The following is a 19,874-nucleotide window of genomic DNA, read 5'->3' as shown; positions in this document are numbered from 1 at the left end:
GGACTTTGTATGCCTCCTTCCGGCAACTCCTGCAGTCAAGTGGTGCCAGACATCTTGCTCTGCTTCCCTTTGGACCACATCAGCAAGGCTGAGGGGGGTCTTGTCATCTGGGCAGCCCAGGACCTCCATACACAGTGCCTAGGCTTGCACCCCAGAGAGGTCACTTTGGTGCTACAAATGAGGAAAACACAGTATGACGGATCTCCACAGCCACAGCAGCTGCTGTGATTCTCCAGCAGTTTGACTTCACCCTCACAGGCACGCTCCACTATCTTTCAAGACAGACAGATGCCAGTGTCCTTAATGCTGAACCGTGAGGACTGAACCTCGTTAGGAACAAGTTGCAGCGCAATAGTAGGGCATCTGCTTTGCATGCAGAAGGCTCCGCATTCTGTCCCTGGAGTTGACAAGGCTGAGAATGTCCCCAGCCTGAAATCCTGGAGAGCTGCTTCCAGTCAGTGTAGACCAGAGTTCTTGGGTAGGACTACACCTCCCATCATCCTTAGCCAGTGTAGCCAATGATTGGGGATGATGGAAGCTGTGGTCCGACAGCACACTATCCTGAGCTAGATGGACCAGTGGGCTGACGCTGTGCAAGGCTGCTGCCTGCCTTCCTAGGAGCACAAATGCTGTCCAGTGCAGCAGATCTCTCGACATGGTGTGAAAATGATTACGAGTGAGGGGAGCTGCATCTAAAGGATCTCTAGAAAGTGGGAACCAGGGGCAGATCTACACTTGTCGTTTATAATGTTAAAAATGCGTTGTTAAAATGTGACATCAGAGGGCGCCGCAGAGCAGCGAGCCACCGGCAATGGAAAACCGCTATTAAGCATTATAGAACGTGTTTTTTAAAAGAAAACGTTTAGAAGGTCAGTGTAGATCCAGCCCAGGAGAAATCTGGGTGTGCTTTGAAGTGCAGTAGACCACTTCAGTTAGTGAGTTGGGACCTACCGCAGATTATGGCGTGATCCAAGGTGAGTAGCAACAAGAGCACTACCACCAGGCAGCTATATGGTACCATATTAGGAACTGGGTCCCCAAATGCATGTTTGGCTAAAAGGTGGATTTTGAGTCTGATAAGACTGCTGCAATATATGGTCGGACTTTGAAAATAACTTTTGCTTTAAATCAAGATCATTGCTAAATGCACTATTCCATTTCATCTCAAGTTTCGGCATTTTCACACTGCTTACAACTTTTTCTGGGGTTTTTCCCCCTGCACCCCTCTGGTGGCATTTGGCTGGGTGTGTGACATTCCTGGAGGCCTCATTCCAGTGTCTTCTTTTTTCCTTGCAGATGGTGATGGAGTTTCCTGATAACGTGCTTAACCTTGATGGGCATCAGAACAGTGGGGCGCAGTTAAAGCAGTTCATCCAGGTAGGTTGCTGCCATGCACCTCGAAAGCCGAGCACCAAAATGTTCCCAGTAATGTGATTGCTCTCCTAAGATTTTTTTTTCATTTTTGTTTAAATTGTGCATTTGTTTGTTTGTTGCTTTATTGGACAAATGCCACGGCATGTTTAGTTGCTTTGACCGCAGCAGCGGAAAAAAACCACAAAACATTTCTACCGCGATTACAATTGTTATAATCACAACACCAAAACAAAGATTAAGAAAAGAAAAATATTTATTTCACAATTGCAAACTTACTGTGTTACAGTCAGGGGGGTGTAAAAAAAATCTTAGCTTGTGCTGATATTTTTAAAAACCCTATCCATTCTTTATTTTTCTTACTTAACCTTGAATTGTCTTTAGCAGCATGTGTGTTTCTAACACTAAAAAAAAAAAGTTTAATCTCATTAAACATATCAAAACCACATGGAATATTAGAGAGGTGAAAGTTGCTCAGTATAAGCAAAGGCCATACTTTCAGAAATTTGTTCCATCTATATCCTGCTGCTTTTGATCTTAAACAATAAATTAATTTTGGCATTAAAGCTGATTGCCATGGCTTATTTATGTAGTCACTGCATAGAGGTAATTTTCTGATTTTCCAGAGTTCCATCAGCAGAGGGATTGCTTGTTAAACCCCTCTAGGAATTGTAGCTCCACGAGAGGACAAGGAATTAGGGATCTCCTAACAACTCTCAGTGCCTGTAACAAACTACAGTCCCCAGAATCCTTTGGGGGAAGCAACAGCTGTTTAAAGTGAGATGATACTGCTTTAAATGTATCATGTGGACGGGGCCCATGTCTCTTTACAAAAGGTGTTTCAACTGATCGCCCTTCTCTGAAACCCTTTCGCTAGTGGCAGTGAGTTTTTAGCATGCAAATGAACAAAAAAAAAGCAGTTTGTGAGGCAGGAGTAAAAGATAAAAACAAACAGGTCAGTTAAATGCAGAACAATATACTGAATAAAGGCAGGATACAACAAAAAACACCTACTCTCTTTTGTTTACTGTGGAGCCAAGGAGATACATTTTGGAAGAGAGTGCAGCTTCAGTGTATAGAGTTCTGCATTGCAGTGTAGTGTATCAGAGGGACCTGGCAGGCCAGGGTTCAAAATCCCCTCTTGACCATGAAGCTCAACTTGGTGACCTGGGGTCAGTCACTCCCTCTCAGCCTGTCCTACCTCACTGGGTTGTTGTGAGGATGTTGTGAGGAAGCACACCACCCTGAGCTGCTTGGAGGAAAGGCGGGACGATATAAATGCAATAGTGAAACAGAATAAATTTAATCAGGCCTTTACAAAAAGAGAGAGAAGAAGCAGCAGCAGCTCATTTCTCTCTTTCTTCCTAGCGGCACAGCATGCTCAAGCAGCAGGACCTGAATATTGCCATGATGGTGACATCGCGCGAAGTCTTGAGTGCTCTCTCTCAGCTTGTCCCCTGCGTTGGCTGCCGCCGGAGCGTGGAGCGCCTCTTCTCTCAGCTCGTGGAGTCGGGGAACCCTGCCCTCGAACCCCTCACCGTCGGGTCCAAGGGAGTCCTCTCTGTCACTCCGAGCTGCATGAGGGATGCGAAGAAGCTCTACACGCTGTTCTACGTGCACGGGTACGCTGAAGGGGGCAGTGTGGCCGTCACTAGCTTGTGGTCTGGCTTATGGCAGAATCATAGAATTGGGACCCCAAGGGTCATCTAGTCCAACCCCATGCAGTGCCTAAATCCTATTGCCCAACATGAGGATCGAACCCGTGATCCTAAGATTAAGAGTCTTATCTTTGAGTACAGCTCCTATCATCCCTGGTCATTGACCCAACAGCTGCTTTCTAGGGCTGATGATGGAATAGAGTCCAGCAAGATCTGGAAGGCTGTTGATTCTCCACCCCTGGTGTAAAAGCAGATCACGGATGGAAGGAACTACTATTACTACTAACAACAATAATTTGTTGCTGTTACTAATTTGTTATTAATTTATATGCCAGAATGGCTTCTCAGCAGTTTAAAAGGGTAAAACTGATCTGTAATTAAAATACACAATAAACATTAATTAAACCCTTAATTAAAATAGGCAACAAAACAAGCAATTCAAAAGCCCGGCAATCAAAACAGAGCGATGAAACCAGAAGTTCAGTTCTGGAGAGGGCTTTCCTAAAGAGGTGCACCTGCAGGAGCCGGCAGAATGCCAGTATTGATGGGGGTCAGGGACTCTCGTATTTCAGCAGGGCGGGCCTTATAGGACACTGGTGCTGCCAGTGAAAAAGCCCACCTCCGCGTTACCACAAACCTTGTTAAAAGAAACGTGGGAGGAAGGAAATAAAACCCGCCAACAGTCTAAGGCTTTTGCTTTGCAACCTTACAAAGTTTTAACTCGTGAGCAGCAGCACCTTGTAAAATGCTAATAAAAAGGTAAAGGGACCCTTGACCATTAGGTCCAGTCATGGCGTACAACTTCCAGGTCATGTGGCCAGCAGGACTAAGCCGCTCCTGGTGAACCAGAGCAGCGCATGGTAACGCCGTTTACCCTCCCGCCGGAGTGGCACCTATTTATCTACTTGCACTTTGACGTGCTTTCGAACTGCTAGGTTGGTAGGAGCAGGGATCGAGCAATGGGAGCTCATCCCGTCGTGGGGATTTGAACCACCGACCTTCTGATTGGCAAGTCCTAGGCACCACCTGCATCCCTAATACTAATGCTAATACCCAGCCGTAAATTAATTGCACAGCGGGCTTCTGCAATATCTTCTATACCTCTCTGTGGCATTTTTTTTAAAGGTCCAAGTTAAATGAAATGATTGATGCGATTCCGAAAAGTAAGAAGAACAAGAGGTGCCAGCTGCATTCCTTGGACACACACAAACCCAAGCCCTTGGGGTAAGTTCTTCAGAAGCAGCGTCCCTCTGTGCAGACGCCAGAAAGGGGGCTCTTCCATGAGCAGGAGGGGTAGCACCTTCCCAGTCAAGTGGCTTTGTAAGCTGCTGGAAGCAGGGCAGCTGAAATGTGCAAGGGTTAACACACAATTTAAGAAGCATGCCCATACATGGATGCTCTGTTAAAGTGCCCAGAATAGTTCTGGGACATCCAAAAAGTGCGGGTATGAAAAGCAAAGCAGTCTGTCTCACTATATTGTAGCTTTATGTTGGGAACTGCTCCACGGATGGAGGGCAGTAATACAAATTTAATAAATCATCCCACCAGGCGTCCCACCTTCCAGCTTTTGGATGGCGGGGTGGGATAGAATTTAATAAATCATAATAAACCTAAGTAGAAACTGCCTCCCCTCCTCCGGCAAATGTGGCTCTAGAAAGACAAGCCTAATCTGGTAGCCTGACTTGAGCTGTTTTGCTTACAAGTCATCCAAAATAAGAGTATAGAAAGAGCTCTGCTGAATCAGAGCAAAGTGTTGGGAAGAGTCCTGCTGGCAGCCCATTTGGTCCTGCATCCTGTCTCCATAGTGGCCAACCAGATGCCTCTTCTGGGAAGCTCAAAGCAGGATTGGAGTGCAGCAGCTCACTCCATCCCAGTTGCGATTTCCAGCAACTGGTACTCTGTCTCGCACCGTGGAGACAGAGCGTAGCCGCCGAGGCTGTTGCAGCAGACCTCGAATAACAGGCTCAAGAAAAAGTAGGTCTTTGGTGTTTGTTCCACCTCCGCTTCAAAAGTATATTTTATTCAAATGGTGGTGGGGTTTTGTCCCCCCACCCAAATACCTCTATGGCGCTAGATCAGCCTCCCACAACCTGGTGCTCTTAGATTGCAGTTCCTAGTGCTGGCTGGGACAGGTGAGATTGGCAATCCCAACCAAACACTGCTGTCCTGGCTGGGGCTATTGGCAGCTGTCCTCCAAGGCACCAAGTGTGTAAGGCTGCATTAGATCTTACGGTTTGCTCTTGGGTTGGAAGAAAATCATTCCATTCAATGTGGGGCTTTTAAATGAATGAGGTTCCCTTGCTTTCCCCAAGTCCCCAAGAGCTGGGGCAAACTAACAACAACAACAATTATTATTATTATTATTATTATTATTATTATTATTATTTATTTTATTTATACCCTGCCCATCTGTCTGGGTTGCCCCAGCCACTCGGGGCAGTTTTGAACAGATATAAAAATATCAAATATTGAAAACTTCACTATAGAGGGCTGCCTTCAGATGTCTGCTGGGAGGCCATTCCACAGGACGGGCACTCCAGCTGAGAAGGCCCTCTCCCTGGTGGTTATTATTATTATTTGATTTATATACTGCCTTTCATAACAAGATCTCAGGGTGGTTCACAGAGTAAAAATACCAAGTTAAAAACACATATTGCAGTGAGGGGAAATGGTAGAAGGGCCCTCGGAGTTGGATCTCAGTGTCCGGGCTGGCTGATGGGGGTGAAGCCATTTAGGGCTTTCAGGGTCAGCCGTAGCAGCCCTTTGAATGGTGCTCCTAAGGGTCAGGAGAGTTGTTGTGCCCACTGACGTAGCCGCTAAATTCTTGTCTTAACACTGTGTGCTGCAGCGAAGGGAACGGTAGCGCCCTGAGTGCAGAGAAGTTAGGTGCAGATAAACGAAGTAGTGAAGACGACAGGAAGGAGAGCAGGTGTAGGATCACTTTCTACTATGGACCTTTCCAAGGAGCAGCCAGGTAAAGGGAACCGGCGGCATCCGGGCTCAGGGCGCGGCGTGTTCCCGTTGCCTGCAGCCCTCCACACTTGGGGCGGCTTCGTTCTGCTTTAACCGGCGCCGCTTTCCCCTCCTCCCCTGCAGGGGTTGCTGGATGGACGTGTGGGAGCTGATGTCTCAGGAGTGCAGAGACGAAGTAGTTTTAATCGACTCCAGCTGTCTGTTAGAAACATTAGAAACTTACCTCCGGAAACACAGGTGAGCAAATGGAAAAGTGTGTTTTCTTAGCATGGCGCTCGAGTCTCTTATCTCTCTCTGTCCAGCAAAGTTGCTCCAAAGGTGGGTTTTTGGTTTTTTAAAAAAATGGCTTATATGCATGTGTGAAATCTCGGCCAGTTTCTGAAGCTCATGAACTTCTGAGAGTTCATGTAACATATTTTTGCGTCAGCAGCTAAGGAGCTTACGGGGCCCTTCCTGGAGGAGCACACAGCTGAGGGAGAGGGGGGAACAGGGCTCCCAGACGGCTTGAATATTTAGCTTTTGTACAAAGCTTGCACTGAGGTTATGCCATGTTGTATCAAGCATTTCGCTGTGGTACCATGTGGTGCAGTGGTTAGAGCATTAAACCAAGACCTGGGAGACTACAGTTCAAATCCCCACTCAGCTCCAAAGCGCTCACTGGGCTGCCTCGGGCCTAGCTGTTCATTCTCAGCCTACTTTACCTCACAGGTTTGCTGTGAGGGGATAATGTGGAGGAAGCAGAAGCATATAGGCCTTGAGCTCTCTGGGGGAAAGGTGGGCTGTAAATGTAATAAACATATACTGCTTCTTGACATTGTACTTAATGTAAAAAGTCCTCAATGTTTTAAAAGGTGAGTTATGCACAAGCTCCAAATCAGCTTTAGTTGTATAATCCAATTTTTCCCAGTAAGTGGTTTGGATCCAGCCTGACAATAGCGGCTGCCTGGAAGTCCCCTAACAGTTCTTCTTTTACATCCGGCACAGTCTGAGACTGGATGAGACCCCTGCTTAAAAGCATGGAGGGTGAAGAAGATGAGCAGAAGCTGGTCCCTGTAGGACCCAGATGCAGTAAAACGACACACAGGGGGTTGTATCCGATATTAGTCCTGCTCAGATTATACCTATGAAAATTAATGGACACGCCGCAGCTTCACTCTGTTAATTCCAACAGGTTTTACTTTAATTCAGTCGAATGCAACCCAGATTTTGTGTGTGTCTGTTTTGCTTCGAGTTTTGTTTTGTTTTTTGCAAAAAAAGGAGGTTTTTGAACTGTTAAGTGCTGTATAAATTCTTTCAAAGCAATAGATAAGTTGTGTTTGTCGCAGTGAACAAAAAAACAAAACCAAAAAGATGCAGTGGCGCTGTTAATGCAGGTGCAAATTAAAATTTGGGATTATAGAAAGGGAAGAGGAGCAGTCTGTTCCACCCCAAATTCAAGTGCCGGAGGGAGCTCCTGGTTCCTTCTGACTGGCTGCAACTCTGGGCAAAGAGTTCGCCCAGCCCTGTTGCCTTAACTGGACTATCTATTTTTTATTTTCTTAATGAACGGAATGTTCAGTTAACATAGGCATTAGCAATTAGCTATAAACAATACAATTTGATTTTAATCACGTCTTCTAAAATATTTTGACATCCGTTTTGGTATCATTCTTTTGAATCTGGGAGCCAACTTTCACCACTGTGGTTTCTGATTTTGGTTGGTCTGCAGCCATATTTTCCTGGTTCAGATGTAATGAGAAACCATGGTTTAATGGACACTTCCTGGTTTTTCCAGGGCTCCATGTGGGTGCACAAAGCTCCCTTTTTTCTTAGCTTTTCCAGCCAAGATTTGGCTTAGTCACAGCTGGCCCCTGCTTTGTCTGCGAAAGGCCCTCGGTTTAATTACCCCCACCTCCTGGTAGGGCAGGGAATGACCCTTGCCCCAAACCATTGAGAGCTGTAAAAAAAGGGGGGGGGTTTAAAAAACAAACCATCGAGAGCTGCTGCCAGTTCTACAACTGGAGGTAACCAATTTATACCAGCTGCCTTTCAGATTTTTCAAGTTAAAGTGTCGTCCCAGGTACTTTTTGGGATCCCAGTATGGATACAAGCATATAAAAGTGATTTAGATAAGATACACTCAAGTTTCTTGAGACGTATCCTTGGGCTCCCTAATTCAATCAAGTATGAGACGATGTGTGCAGAATTAGGTATACACATGATGGAATATTGGGAATGGACTAGCACTATAAAACACTGGCTGTGCTGCAATTTGAGTCCGCTTTCCAATTTACTTGGAATTTCCCAGCCTTTGAGTCCGCTTTCCCAGCCTTTGAGTCCGCTTTCCAATTTACTTAAGGACTCCTATAAATCCAGATGGCTCCAACTCATGCCTAGCAAAATTAGATATTTTGGTATTGACTTGGAATTATTGTATAATTCTAGTGAGCAATATATTTATCGCAATATCCAAATTAGATTAAGGGATACTGAAAAACAAAACATTGAGTCGGCTGTAAATAAAATTTGCTCCCCCAGGGTCTATGGTGTAAAAACACCCGGTAACAGGATCACTTATATCTCATAGTTAATAATTCCAGCCCAACGCAGGGCATTTGTATTAGACCGACTGAATGTTTTCCCCTCAGCTTTTGTTAAGGGCAGATATTTATACATCCCTAGAAATAATAGACACTGCAGATGTTATTTGAATGTGCCAGACACTGTGGAACACATTATTTTTTACTGTCTACTGTACAACCAGCTGCATAAATGCGTGTTATCCCCCTTTTTGGGTAGTTTAACATGGCGCAAAGAAAATATCAGATTCTACCTGTCTAATATTAATCTGGAGGTAACTGCAAGGGTGGCTAAGTTCCGGTCAATAGTATCTCTTGGAGTGGTTAATGGCACGGTTTAGCGGGAAGACAATGAAATGAAAAATTTCTGTTACTATATATTTTGCCTGACTATTTCTTTGTATATATTTTAAAATTTGTGTATATTTTAAGATGGTCTGTATCTGTAATGCCTAATAAAGGTTTGGAGAAAGAAAGCTGCTGCCAGTCAGTGTTGACAGTGCTGGCCTAGATGGCTGGACTACGCTGAATCCAGCTTCTTCTGTCCCTGTGTACCAATCCTTCATCCTCCAACCAGAGGTAGGCCTTTACATAGATGACATGCCCTCTTTCCCCTTTCCAAACAGGTTTTGCACCGACTGCAAGAACAAAGTCCTGCGGGCTTACACCATCCTTATCGGCGAGCTGGACTGCAGCAAAGAGAAGGGCTACTGTGCCGCTCTCTACGAGGGGCTGCGCTGCTGCCCCCACGAGCGCCACATCCACGTCTGCTGCGAGACCGACTTCATCGCCCACCTCCTTGGCCGAGCCGAACCCGAGTTCGCAGGAGGGTATGAGTATGTAATTTGCTAGAGTGGGCTATCTAGCACTTTTGCTTCCTTTTGAAACATATTTTTTCCCCTTTTTACTGAATGTATATTTCAGATATATACATGTGGTGTGCGTGCCTCTCTTCCATCTCTCTCTGCTGTGTTGTTGACCCTTTTGCGGGGAGACAAGCTCACCTTCCTCTCGCAAGCGCTGCTTCCGAGTTGTGTGTGTGTGTTTGCAGTGTCATCTGGGCCCTAACTTGGTGTGTTGACTTGCAGGCAAACCTCTAGCTTTGTTTATTTGCATCTATTTTTAACCAGCCCTTCGCCTTGCGGTCCCAGGGCTGCTTATACACACAGCTCAGCGCAATTAAAACATGCACCCTGGCTGTCCGGCCACGACCAAGCTGTAGTCAAAGTCCTTGTATTAATTTACAAAGCCCCAATCGAGTTGCCTTGCCCAAACCCTTATATCCCAGCTTGATCACGGAGATCACCTTCAGGAGGGTTGCTGGTCATCCCCCCAAGTTGGAAAGGCTCATCTGACATGGGACACAAAACTGAAACTGTTCATTGCCGCCAGGCTTATACGGACAACTAAGAAAAAACGTTTTCCGCAACAGTCAGCTAGTGGTATTAATTTTTGCGTGGTTTTTCTTAGTTGCATTACAGTTGTTGCACACCACATGCATGTGTCTAAATGAAACTGCAATACCCCAGTATTCTTATAGATAGATAGAGGTACTTAACGCATGAAATGGGAAGGATATTCTGATCTCCCCACCCCTGAAGGCCTGTGCAAGAAATGTGTATGATGAGGCCAGATGCGCCTTTGGGTAGTTTTTAAAATGGTTGTCTGCTTGCTGACTGATGAAATAGGAGTTTGCTGGATGAGGCCAGTGGTCCAGCTAGCCCAGCAACCTGTTTTCACAGCAGCTAACCAGGTGCCCAAATGGGTATCTCAAAAGCAGGACCAAAATGTGTCTGCTCCCTTTCTGTGATTTATAGCAACTGGTATTCAAAAGAACTACTGCCTCCAGTTTTACTTAGGAATATTGACATGCTGCACAAAACCAGCTCCTGGGGGGGTTATTATTTGTTATGGTATGTATTTTTGTGTTTTTATATTGTAAATAGCCCTGTGATCTTTGGATGAAGGGCGGTCTAGAAATTTAATAAATAATAATAGATAATGTTATAGGTCTACGACCGCAGATTCTCTCACTCAAAATATCATTGGACAGCTCTTCCTATCATACCTCTTGTTCCCTTACGTTAAAACAAGTTATATTTGTACCCCCTGTTTTTTAAATAAAGAAAGAAATGGTGTGGGATGCCTTTCTGTCGTTGTCCCTGCAGCAGGGAAATAGATCTAGCAGAAGGCATTATTTCATCCTCCTCTGATCATTAAGTTGAGCAAGTGAATTCCACATTTCCACCCCCCTCCATGCTTGCTTGCAAACTAGGTTAGAAGTGCAAGAAGAGAAGTTTTTAAATTACATTTTTTGAGCTTAGGTGCACTTAGTTGGGATGGCTTTAGTTGTCCACGAATGAGTGTGCATGCCCCTCTCAGCTGGTTGCTAGGCAGTTTTCTTTTTGCAAAGCGGCTTCAGCAATTGCGGTTGTGAATTGGTTGCTGTGATTTCCTCCACATGCTGGGCTGCAAGAACAGGAAACCCAAAGAATTTGTGTGTGTGCTCTGAGGACGTGTAGAAACCTAGGCCAAGCAATTTGCTAGCAGGGTTCTCCTCTGCATAGGTGATGGTGCAATGAATACCATTTTTTATGTGTGTGTGTTTTCTGGCATCTTAACCTGTGTGTGGCATAAACTTCATTATAACTAGATGATGCTTCTCAAATACCTTTCCCGGCTCCAGTTTATCTCCACTCAGCTGTGTGGCTCTTTGCAAGACCTGGCAGTTGGCTGACCATCGGCGCTCTTGCAGAGTTTTCCAAAGCCTCCACAGATTGCCAGGGCTTTAAAATGCTGCACACAGCTCTCTGCAAGCCGTTATGTCATGCGATTGACAGCTCCGCAGACCTGCGCACATGTCAAAAAGTAGCCTGTAGGGGTGGGGAAGATAAAACAGGGATGTGGGGGCTGGTTGACTGCTTAATTGCACCTTGATGAACAGGTGTACCCACAATTGATTTGCTTGGGCATAATTCCCAAAGACACAAAACCTCTGTGGTTGTAGTCTTTGTCTGGAATTCACAGTGCTGTTTGATCTACACGTTATAAGAATTTAGGCTTTAAGACAAAGACCCTGCCCATTTGGTCTGTGAGCTGTTTAGGCCAGGCCCACCAGCCCTGCACCTGATACCATATGATGCCAGATGTAGGGACCCTCAGTCAAAGCCTCATGCACGGGCAGCCACCTAGTTGTAGAGGCTTGCACAGCACTGTGGTGTGAGATGCGTGGGTCAAAGGTGGCCTGTGGAACAAATCCACGTCCCATATCCCTCTTTGGAGGTGCTTCGGAGACGCCGTCCACCACCACCCCATTTCCACGCCACATCACAATCTGTTTTCGTTTTAAAGTCTCCGTCATTTTCAAAAGCAGCCTGCCATGTGACACTGGAGGACCACTTGCTGTTTTGAGAGGCAGACAACTGAGGCACAGCCCAGCTGGGCACACAAAGCGGATGGTTTTAGTCCCCTGGATCGAAGGCTTGCGTCAAGAATGCAAAGGGAGGGCCCAGGTCTCAATCTGATGCTTGGAACAACAAACCCTGCACTATCCGCACACTTAAATAAAATAAAAATAATAAAAAATTTATTTATATCCCGCCCTCCCCAGCTGAATTCGGGCTCAGAGCGGCTACCAACAATAAAATAATACAGCATTCTTGGCTCTTTACAAACAGTTTTAATTCCGATTGGTACAGATGCTTTTTTTTAATGGTTCTCAATATTATTACTATTACACACCCCTAAATCTGGTGCTTTCTCCACCACCAAAGATCGTAAGCACATCAAAAGAGCCCTTGATCAGACCCAAAGCTTGCTGTCCTCAGAGTGGCCAACCAGTCAGATCTCTGCATCACTCCCGGTTCTAATCCAAAATACAACGGTGGCGAAGAGGTCGCTCCCATGTGTGTCTTATGTAGAAAAACAACATGGGACTGATTGGACTCTGTGAAATTCATCCCCACTGGGAAGGCTCCCACTCTAACTCTTCCTATGAGGCCAGCATAGCTCCTGGAACAGATATGAGAGGAATCAGGACTGCTTTGATAACATTCCTGTCTTAGACCATGTCAGAATCATAAGTTGGTTCTGAGCATGCTCAGAGCTGTTTCTTTGAAGGCCAGAGCTGGTATTCAGAAGCATATCGCCTTTGACACTGGAGGTAGGGCACAGCCATCGCGACTAGTAGCTATGAGTTAAAAGTATTTAGTGGCAGCTTTTAAAAAGCGTTTTGCAATAAGAACAATATAACTGGCCCCCTGGCAGCCGTGCTGAGGTTTTACACTGGTAAATAAACCCCTGGTCCTTTCACTGTTCCAAAAATAGCTTCTAAAGCAGACTTGAGTTGCAGGAGATCTGCCCAAGGCTGGCAGATCGGGAGGAAAGCCCCCTCCCCTTTTAACAACTCTCGTTAACGCTTTAACCCTCCAGGCGAAGGGAGAGACATGCAAAGACAATTGACATCGCCCAAGAGGAGGTCCTGACTTGCTTGGGGATCCATCTTTACGAACGGCTGCACCGCATCTGGCAGAAGCTGAGGGCGGAGGAGCAGACTTGGCAGATGCTGTTCTACCTTGGCGTTGATGCTTTGCGCAAAAGTTTCGAGGTACTGAGAAAGACAGGGTGGATTTTCCCCACTTGCCTGCAACTAAGGTTTTAAGAGCTGTTGGAGAAGACTCGAGTTCAAAAGTTGAGTGTATAATGTGTAGGGCGGAAAAAGAGAGAGAGTTGCTGCATTTTGGGCTGAGAAGATGTCATAATAGTCGCTTTGGGGAAAGAAAACCAAGTCTCCCTTCGGCTCAGCATTTCCTCCTCCCTTTCTTTCCTGCACAGATGGCCGTGGAAAGAGTCCAGGGCATCAGTCGGCTGGAGCAGCTCTGCGAGGAGTTCTCCGAAGAGGAGCGGGTGCGAGAGCTCAAGCAGGAGAAGAAGCGCCAGAAGCGCAAGAACCGGAGAAAAAATAAGTGTGCGTGCGAGATCCCCGCTCCCTTGCAAGGGGTGGAGGAGAAGGAGAGGAGCCAGGAGAAGGTAAGTGCTGGCCTTCCAACTTGGTACGTCCACTCCTTGGGTCCGGAAAGGAACCTGCAACCCACACCATTGTTTCAGAAGGGTTATATGAGATCTGAAGGGCACCGCAGCCAGAAACCTGGCTGCTGCATTTTTGACCCCTTGAAGATTCTGAGTCATCTTCAAGGGCAGCCCTACATAGAGCCCAGTGCAGTAATCCAGCCTGGAATTTACCAGAGCACGGAGTACAGAAGCCAAGTCAGTTCTGCCCAGCAGGGGCTGTAGCTAGTGAACCAGCCATAGCTGGAAAAAGGCACTCCTAGCCCCCAAGGTCACCTCAGCCTTCAGCAACAGTGTTGTATCTAGAGGGCACCAGGTTGGCAAACACTGCTGTTGCAGCAGATCTGTCTTAACAGACCTCCACATAGGGATCTCCAATTCCCAAAATGTTTCAAAACGTGCTGCTATGTTTTTGTGTTCTGAAATTTATACTGTAGTTTTTCATTTACGGTAATATTGCAGTTCTTTGTAATTTAGATTCTCAGATTCTTTCTTTGTTTGCTGTATTCATCACTGTTTGGTAAACTGCTTAGAGACTGTCTCTAAATTTCAAGCGGCCTATAAATACCTTATAAACAAATAAACCACCAGTCCTGACTGTGTTGAGAGAAGGAATTCCTCAAATGACATTTTTAATTTGGTTGCACAGGCTTGTCGCTGGTTGAGTCCAGGCCCGTCTCTTGCCCTCTGTCCTTCAGTTGCCCTCCATGTTTTCCCTCTTTCCCTCTCATCCTCCAGGAAAACTTCTTGGAAAGTGGTTGCAAAGCCTGCGGCAGCACAGAGGAAAGAGGCAGCTGCATCGAGGTCATTGTGACCAACGAAAACACTTCCTGCACTTGTCCCACTGCTGGCACTTTACTGGGTTCACCCAAAATAAAGAAAGGTATGTTGTTAGAATTTGGTGGGATTCGTCTTGGGGAAAAAACCCTCAAGCAGTAAAACTTCAGCACTGTTCCTCTTGATCCTCAGCTCTGATGCATTTTGAGCTGGTCTGCGCTCTTTAGGGAACCCTTCTACACCGAAATATGGAAACGAATGTTTTGCAACAATATATGCTTACTAGAGGGATGCGCGCGGCGCTGTGGGTTAAACCACAGAGCCTAGGACTTGCTGATCAGAAGGTTGGCGGTTCGGATCCCCGCGACGGAGTGAGCTCCCGTTGCTCAGTCCCTGCCCTGCTCCTGCTAACCTAGCAGTTCGAAAGCACGTCAAAGTGCAAGTAGATAAATAGGTACCACTCTGGCGGGAAGGTAAACGGCGTTTCCGTGTGCTGCTCTGGTTCACCAGAAGCGGCTTAGTCATGCTGGCCACATGACCTGGAAGTTGTACGCCGGCTCCCTCGGCCAGTAAAGCGAGGTGAGTGCCGCAACCCCAGAGTCGGTCACGACTGAACCTAATGGTCAGGGGTCCCTTTGCCATTACCTTTATTCTTACTAGGGACTGCTTGCCAACCCACCACTCCTTCCCTCACAACTCTTCCTCCACAGCTCACACCAAACCTCCACCACCTTCCCTTGCAAGCAAGCCACTCTGAATCGCCTCCCACCCCCCTCCTTTAAATGTCATTCTTCAGCAGCTCACCTGGTCTGTCCAACACCTGCCCCACTTGCTTCCTTGCCCGCCAGCCATTCTGTCATCATGCTTCAGTTAGCACGGCCACCTACTGGCAGACCAGAGAACTACAACATGATACTTACGAAATAAGAGAACAGTGGAACCTTGGTTCCCAAACGGCTTAGTTGACGAACAAATCGGCTCCCAAACTCCGCAAACCTGGAAGTAAGTGTTCCGGTTTGCGAATGTTTTTTCGGAAGCCAAACGTTCAACACGTCTTCCGTTTGAGTGCAGGAACCTCCTGCAGCCAGTCGGAAGCCGCACCTTGGTTTTTGAACGGTTTCGTTAGTCGAAAGGACTCTCGGAATGGATTAAGTTCGAGAACCAAGGTACCACTGTATATACAAAGTGAACTGAAAACACGCTGTGTGTTGTATGCTATCTCCAGCACATGCCCTTTAAAACACATCATTTAAAGTACCATAGTCATTTGTAAAGTTTGCAACAGATCCATTTCTTGATCTAGACCAGGATTCCAAAATGCTGTTGTCTAAGACTAGATTATTATTATTATTATTATTATTATTATTAGTTGTTGTAGTAGTAGTAGTATTCTCTTGTACCCCACCCCTCTGGCTGGGTCGCCTCAGCCACTCCAGGCAGCTTCCAACTGTGTATAAAGGAACACACCAAAAAAATCAAGTGTTTCCTGAATCAGGGCTGCCTTCAGATGTCTGCAGTATGAGGGATTAGCTCTACTAAAATATAGGAGGGCATGATATTTTCAAAAGTGTAGTATTTTTCTTCAGAACTATTGTTCTTACTGGTATATAGATGTAAAAAAATTAAACAATATTCACAGAATACTCTCAGCCTGCCTGGATGCTACACAATGTGTTTTCACTCTGTTGAGCAATCCCCCTTTTTCCTTCCTCTCTCTGTTCCTCTCTTCTAGGTTTATCTGCACATTGCAATGGCAGCGATTGTGGCTACTCCTCCAGCATGGAGGGCAGCGAAACGGGGTCGCGGGAGGGCTCGGACATCGCTTGCACCGAAGGGATTTGCAACCACGACGAAAACGGTAGGTCTGGTGCAAAACAGCGTGGGGCAGGGGGGTAGGATACAACTGCAGCCCCCCCCCCGAGGCCATGGGACTCCAACTCCCATCAGCCCTGGCTGGGCAGGAACCAGAGGCAAAAGCAAGCAGAGCACTGCATGTAAATTTTGTAGAGTAGCTTCCCTCCCCCTCTTTCTTTTCCCCTTTTTCCTTCTGTGATGGAACTCCTACTTGGGGACTTCCCTGGCTTTTTCTGGCCCAGGTAGGACCACTTTGGATAGTTAGCCTTGGTGAAGACTTGACATTTTCATCCCCCAAAAAGTTTCTGAGTTTCTGCTGAAATGAGGCTGCATTTTAATGTTGTATTTTAATCTTGTTTTTTAAAGTGTATTTTAATCAATTGTTTTATATTTGGTGTTAGCCGCCCTGAGCCTGGTCTTGGCTGGGGAGGGCGGGGTATAAATAAAATTTATTATTATTATTATTCTACACGCATGCACACACTCCTCTCGACCACCCAGGTAAGCCAAGAGGACAGGCAAGCATTGAATGAGGGTGCAGAGTAGGGCCTGTGTGTCTCCTAGGAACAGCCCCATGGGCCAGAGAGAAAGCGATCTGGAGGGTTGTGCTTGGCCCAGGGTTTCTTTTTCATTAAAGTGGACCCCCTTCTGCCTGGCAGGTGATGACCCCTGCCTCCATCGCTGCGAGGACAAGGAGGAGGACGGGGACAGCTGTGTGGAGTGCTGGGCAAATTCGGAAGACAACAACATGAAAGGCAAGAGCAAGAAGAAGAAAAAGAAAAGCAAGAAGGGCGAGGCCGAACATGTAAGTCTGAGGTTTTCTCGGGGAGCCTGCTCTGGAACGCCAGGTGCTGCTTCCACAGTCCGATGTCATCTAGGGGAAGTCTAACCAAATCCAATGAATTTCATTTTCATTTTGTCACATTTTTGTCCCGCTTTTCCTCCAAGGAGCTCAAGGTGACATACGTCCTTCTCCCCCACCCCAGTTAATCCCCAGCACAACCCTGCGAGGTGCAGGTTAGGCTGAGAATGAGCAACCTGCCCAAGGTCACCAGCGAGCTTCATGCCATAACAAGGTTGTCCTTCCCCTCTCCTGCTTCTGCCCCATTTCGGTGAGTGGCAGCAGAGCCACTGCCAGGAGGGTGCCTCCATGGCTCATCACCGGTTGCTCCTAATTTGGGTGCAGGTATAAATGAGTAAGGGACACTGGTGGCGCTGTGGGTTAAACCACAGAGCCTAGGACTTGCCGATCAGAAGGTCGGTGGTTCGAATCTCCGCCACGGGGTGAGCTCCCGTTGCTCGGTCCCTGCTCCTGCCAACCTAGCATTTCGAAAGCACGTCAGAGTGCAAGTAGATAAATAGGTACTACTCCAGCGGGAAGGTAAACGGCATTTCCGTGCGCTGCTCTGGTTTGCCAGAAGCGACTTAGTCATGTTGGCCACATGACCCAGAAGCTATACGCTGGCTCCCTCGGCCAATAAAGCGAGATGAGCGCTGCAACCCCAGTGTCGGTCACAACTGGACCTAATGGTCAGGGGTCCCTTTACCTTTACCTATAAATGAGTAACCCTCCCTTCCTTCCCTGGACGCGGGTTTCCGGCTTCAGATCCAAAAGCTGAGCAGCTGTGCCGTAGACCCGAGTAGCCACGAGAGCTCCGGCAGCGCCACGCACACGGAGTTCCACCGGGACAAGACCAAAGACCCGCACAGCGACACCTGCTGCCGCGCAGAGAAGGGTGGGCAGCCGTGGTTGGAGCACAGGAAAACGGCACTGTCGTGCGCAGAACATCCAGAGGCAGCCTCTGCTCCAGACTCTGGGAAAGGTGCCAAGAGCTTGGTGGAACTCCTCGTAAGTAGCCGGAGAGGCTTCCTTTTCTGGGTGGATGGGGGTGCCGAGAGGGCTGAGAGCTGCGTTGGTTTGCCTCTTAGCTGCCGAGCCGTCCTCAAAGGTTTTGCTGCCAAAGTGTTGAGCCTTAAGCAACTTGGGCTAGCTAAAATGCCAAGGGGTGGGAGGCGTCCAGCCCGGGGGCCGAATGCAGCCCGTCAGGCCTCCCCAGTTGGCCCACCAAGCTGTTTTGCGAGAACCACACCCTTACCTGACGATCTCCAAGTGAGCTTCCGGTTGTTCTTTGGTGAAGCAAAGCACACTCCCAGTGCCCATGAACCAGCGTTTAGACCGTGGCGAGTTTCCTAGGCCCAGCCACCAGCTCCTCAAATATCGGATATGTATTTTAAAAAGGAACATACAACAAGCCTGTCGGTTCAGGCCAGTGGCCCATCTAGTTCCAGCATCCTGTCCCTTCTCCATGAATTTGTCCCATCTTCTTTTGAAGCCACCCACGTTGGTGGCTGGGACGCGGGTGGCGCTGTGGGTTAACACCACAGAGCCTAGGACTTGCCAATCAGAAGGTCGGCGGTTCGAATCCTTGCGACGGGGTGAGCTCCCGTTGCTCAGTCCTTGCTCCTGCCAACCTAGCAGTTCGAAAGCACGTCAAAGAGCAAGTAGATAAATAGGTACCGCTCCGGCAGGAAGGTAAACGCCGTTTCCGTGCGCTGCTCTGGTTCGCCAGAAGCGGCTTAATTATGGTGGCCACATGACCCGGAAGCTGTATGCCGGCTCCCTCAGCCAGTAAAGCGAGATGAGTGCCGCAACCCCAGAGTCGGCCACGACTGGACCTAATGGTCAGGGGTCCCTTTACCTTTAAGTTGGTGGCTATCACTGCCTCCGGCGGAGTGAATTCTGTAGTTTAACTATGCGCTGTTTGAAAAACGATTTTATCTGTCCTAAGCCTTCCAACATTCATCTGAAGAAGGTGGTGGGGCTCTCCTTCTCTGGGGGTTTCTGGTGGCAATCTGTCAGGTATTCTGTAGATACGATTCCTGCACTGGATCAGATTACCCTGGGGGGATCCCTTCCGACTCTGACTTTCTGTTACTTTTAGCTGGTCCACTCTGAATAGGACTAACATAGAATGCCACCTGTTAAGTTTAAGAAACTGGCAGAAAGTAGGGTTGAGATCAGCATCGGGGTACCCTGCGTGTCCTTTTTTTCACCTTCCCTCCGCCGCCTCTTCTCATTCGCAGGATGAATCCGAATGCACTTCCGACGAGGAAATCTTCATCTCGCAAGACGAGATCCAGTCGTTCATGGCGAACAACAAGTCTTTCTACAGCAATAGAGAGCAGTACCGCCAGCACCTGAAGGAGAAATTTAACAAATACTGCCGCTTGAACGATCACAGGAGGCCGGTTTGTAGTGGCTGGCTGACGACAGCCGGAGCGAACTAAACCCAATAAAATTAGCTCTGTCTTTCAATGAAATCTTTCGAGACGACTACTGCGCCTTTTCTGTCTTCGAAAACAAAACACTTTCTTTAGCAACTAAACAAAAATCTTACCTTTAAAAAATCAATGTGGCTTTCTGTTTCCTTTTGTTCTTTTTCTCTCTCTGATGCCCCCACTCCTGTGCAGGAGGCTGGTGGAGGTGATAACTTTTAATTTTGGGTTTCTTCCCCCTCCCACCCCTCCTGGCACACCGTTTCAGGCTTGGATCTTTAGTTTTGGCTAGATTGAGGCAAGCCCTTAGACCTTCATAATTTAAGCCATTTCTGTCTCT

General features: G+C 47.3%; 1 protein-coding gene across 7 annotated transcripts in view; it reads left to right on the top strand.

Moving 5' to 3' along the window:
• GGNBP2 (gametogenetin binding protein 2) overlaps positions 1-19,579 on the top strand; it is a 32,077-nt gene extending 12,498 nt beyond the window's left edge. For 4 of the 7 annotated variants that reach the window (XM_081890340.1, XM_081890341.1, XM_081890344.1 and 1 more), the window contains exons 3-15: positions 1,297-1,377; positions 2,740-2,993; positions 4,155-4,253; positions 5,878-6,003; positions 6,126-6,239; positions 9,187-9,396; positions 12,992-13,166; positions 13,394-13,588; positions 14,366-14,510; positions 16,137-16,262; positions 16,918-17,063; positions 17,865-18,107; positions 19,343-19,579. In XM_081890340.1, the coding sequence (XP_081746466.1) occupies positions 1,297-1,377; positions 2,740-2,993; positions 4,155-4,253; positions 5,878-6,003; positions 6,126-6,239; positions 9,187-9,396; positions 12,992-13,166; positions 13,394-13,588; positions 14,366-14,510; positions 16,137-16,262; positions 16,918-17,063; positions 17,865-18,107; positions 19,343-19,546 (2,118 nt within the window). In that variant the 3' untranslated portion in view covers positions 19,547-19,579. The remainder of the gene's footprint in view (positions 1-1,296; positions 1,378-2,739; positions 2,994-4,154; positions 4,254-5,877; positions 6,004-6,125; positions 6,240-9,186; positions 9,397-12,991; positions 13,167-13,393; positions 13,589-14,365; positions 14,511-16,136; positions 16,263-16,917; positions 17,064-17,864; positions 18,108-19,342) is intronic. The other 3 variants (XM_081890342.1, XM_081890346.1, XM_081890345.1) reach the window with 3 other exon arrangements.
• Positions 19,580-19,874: the final 295 nt, after the last annotated feature.

The sequence above is a fragment of the Podarcis melisellensis genome (assembly GCF_964234715.1).
Source record: "Podarcis melisellensis genome assembly, chromosome: 15".
In the NCBI taxonomy this organism is placed as follows: domain Eukaryota; kingdom Metazoa; phylum Chordata; class Lepidosauria; order Squamata; family Lacertidae; genus Podarcis; species Podarcis melisellensis.
Note: the sequence above shows the minus strand (reverse complement) of the source record. Positions and strands in the feature narration are given on the sequence as shown.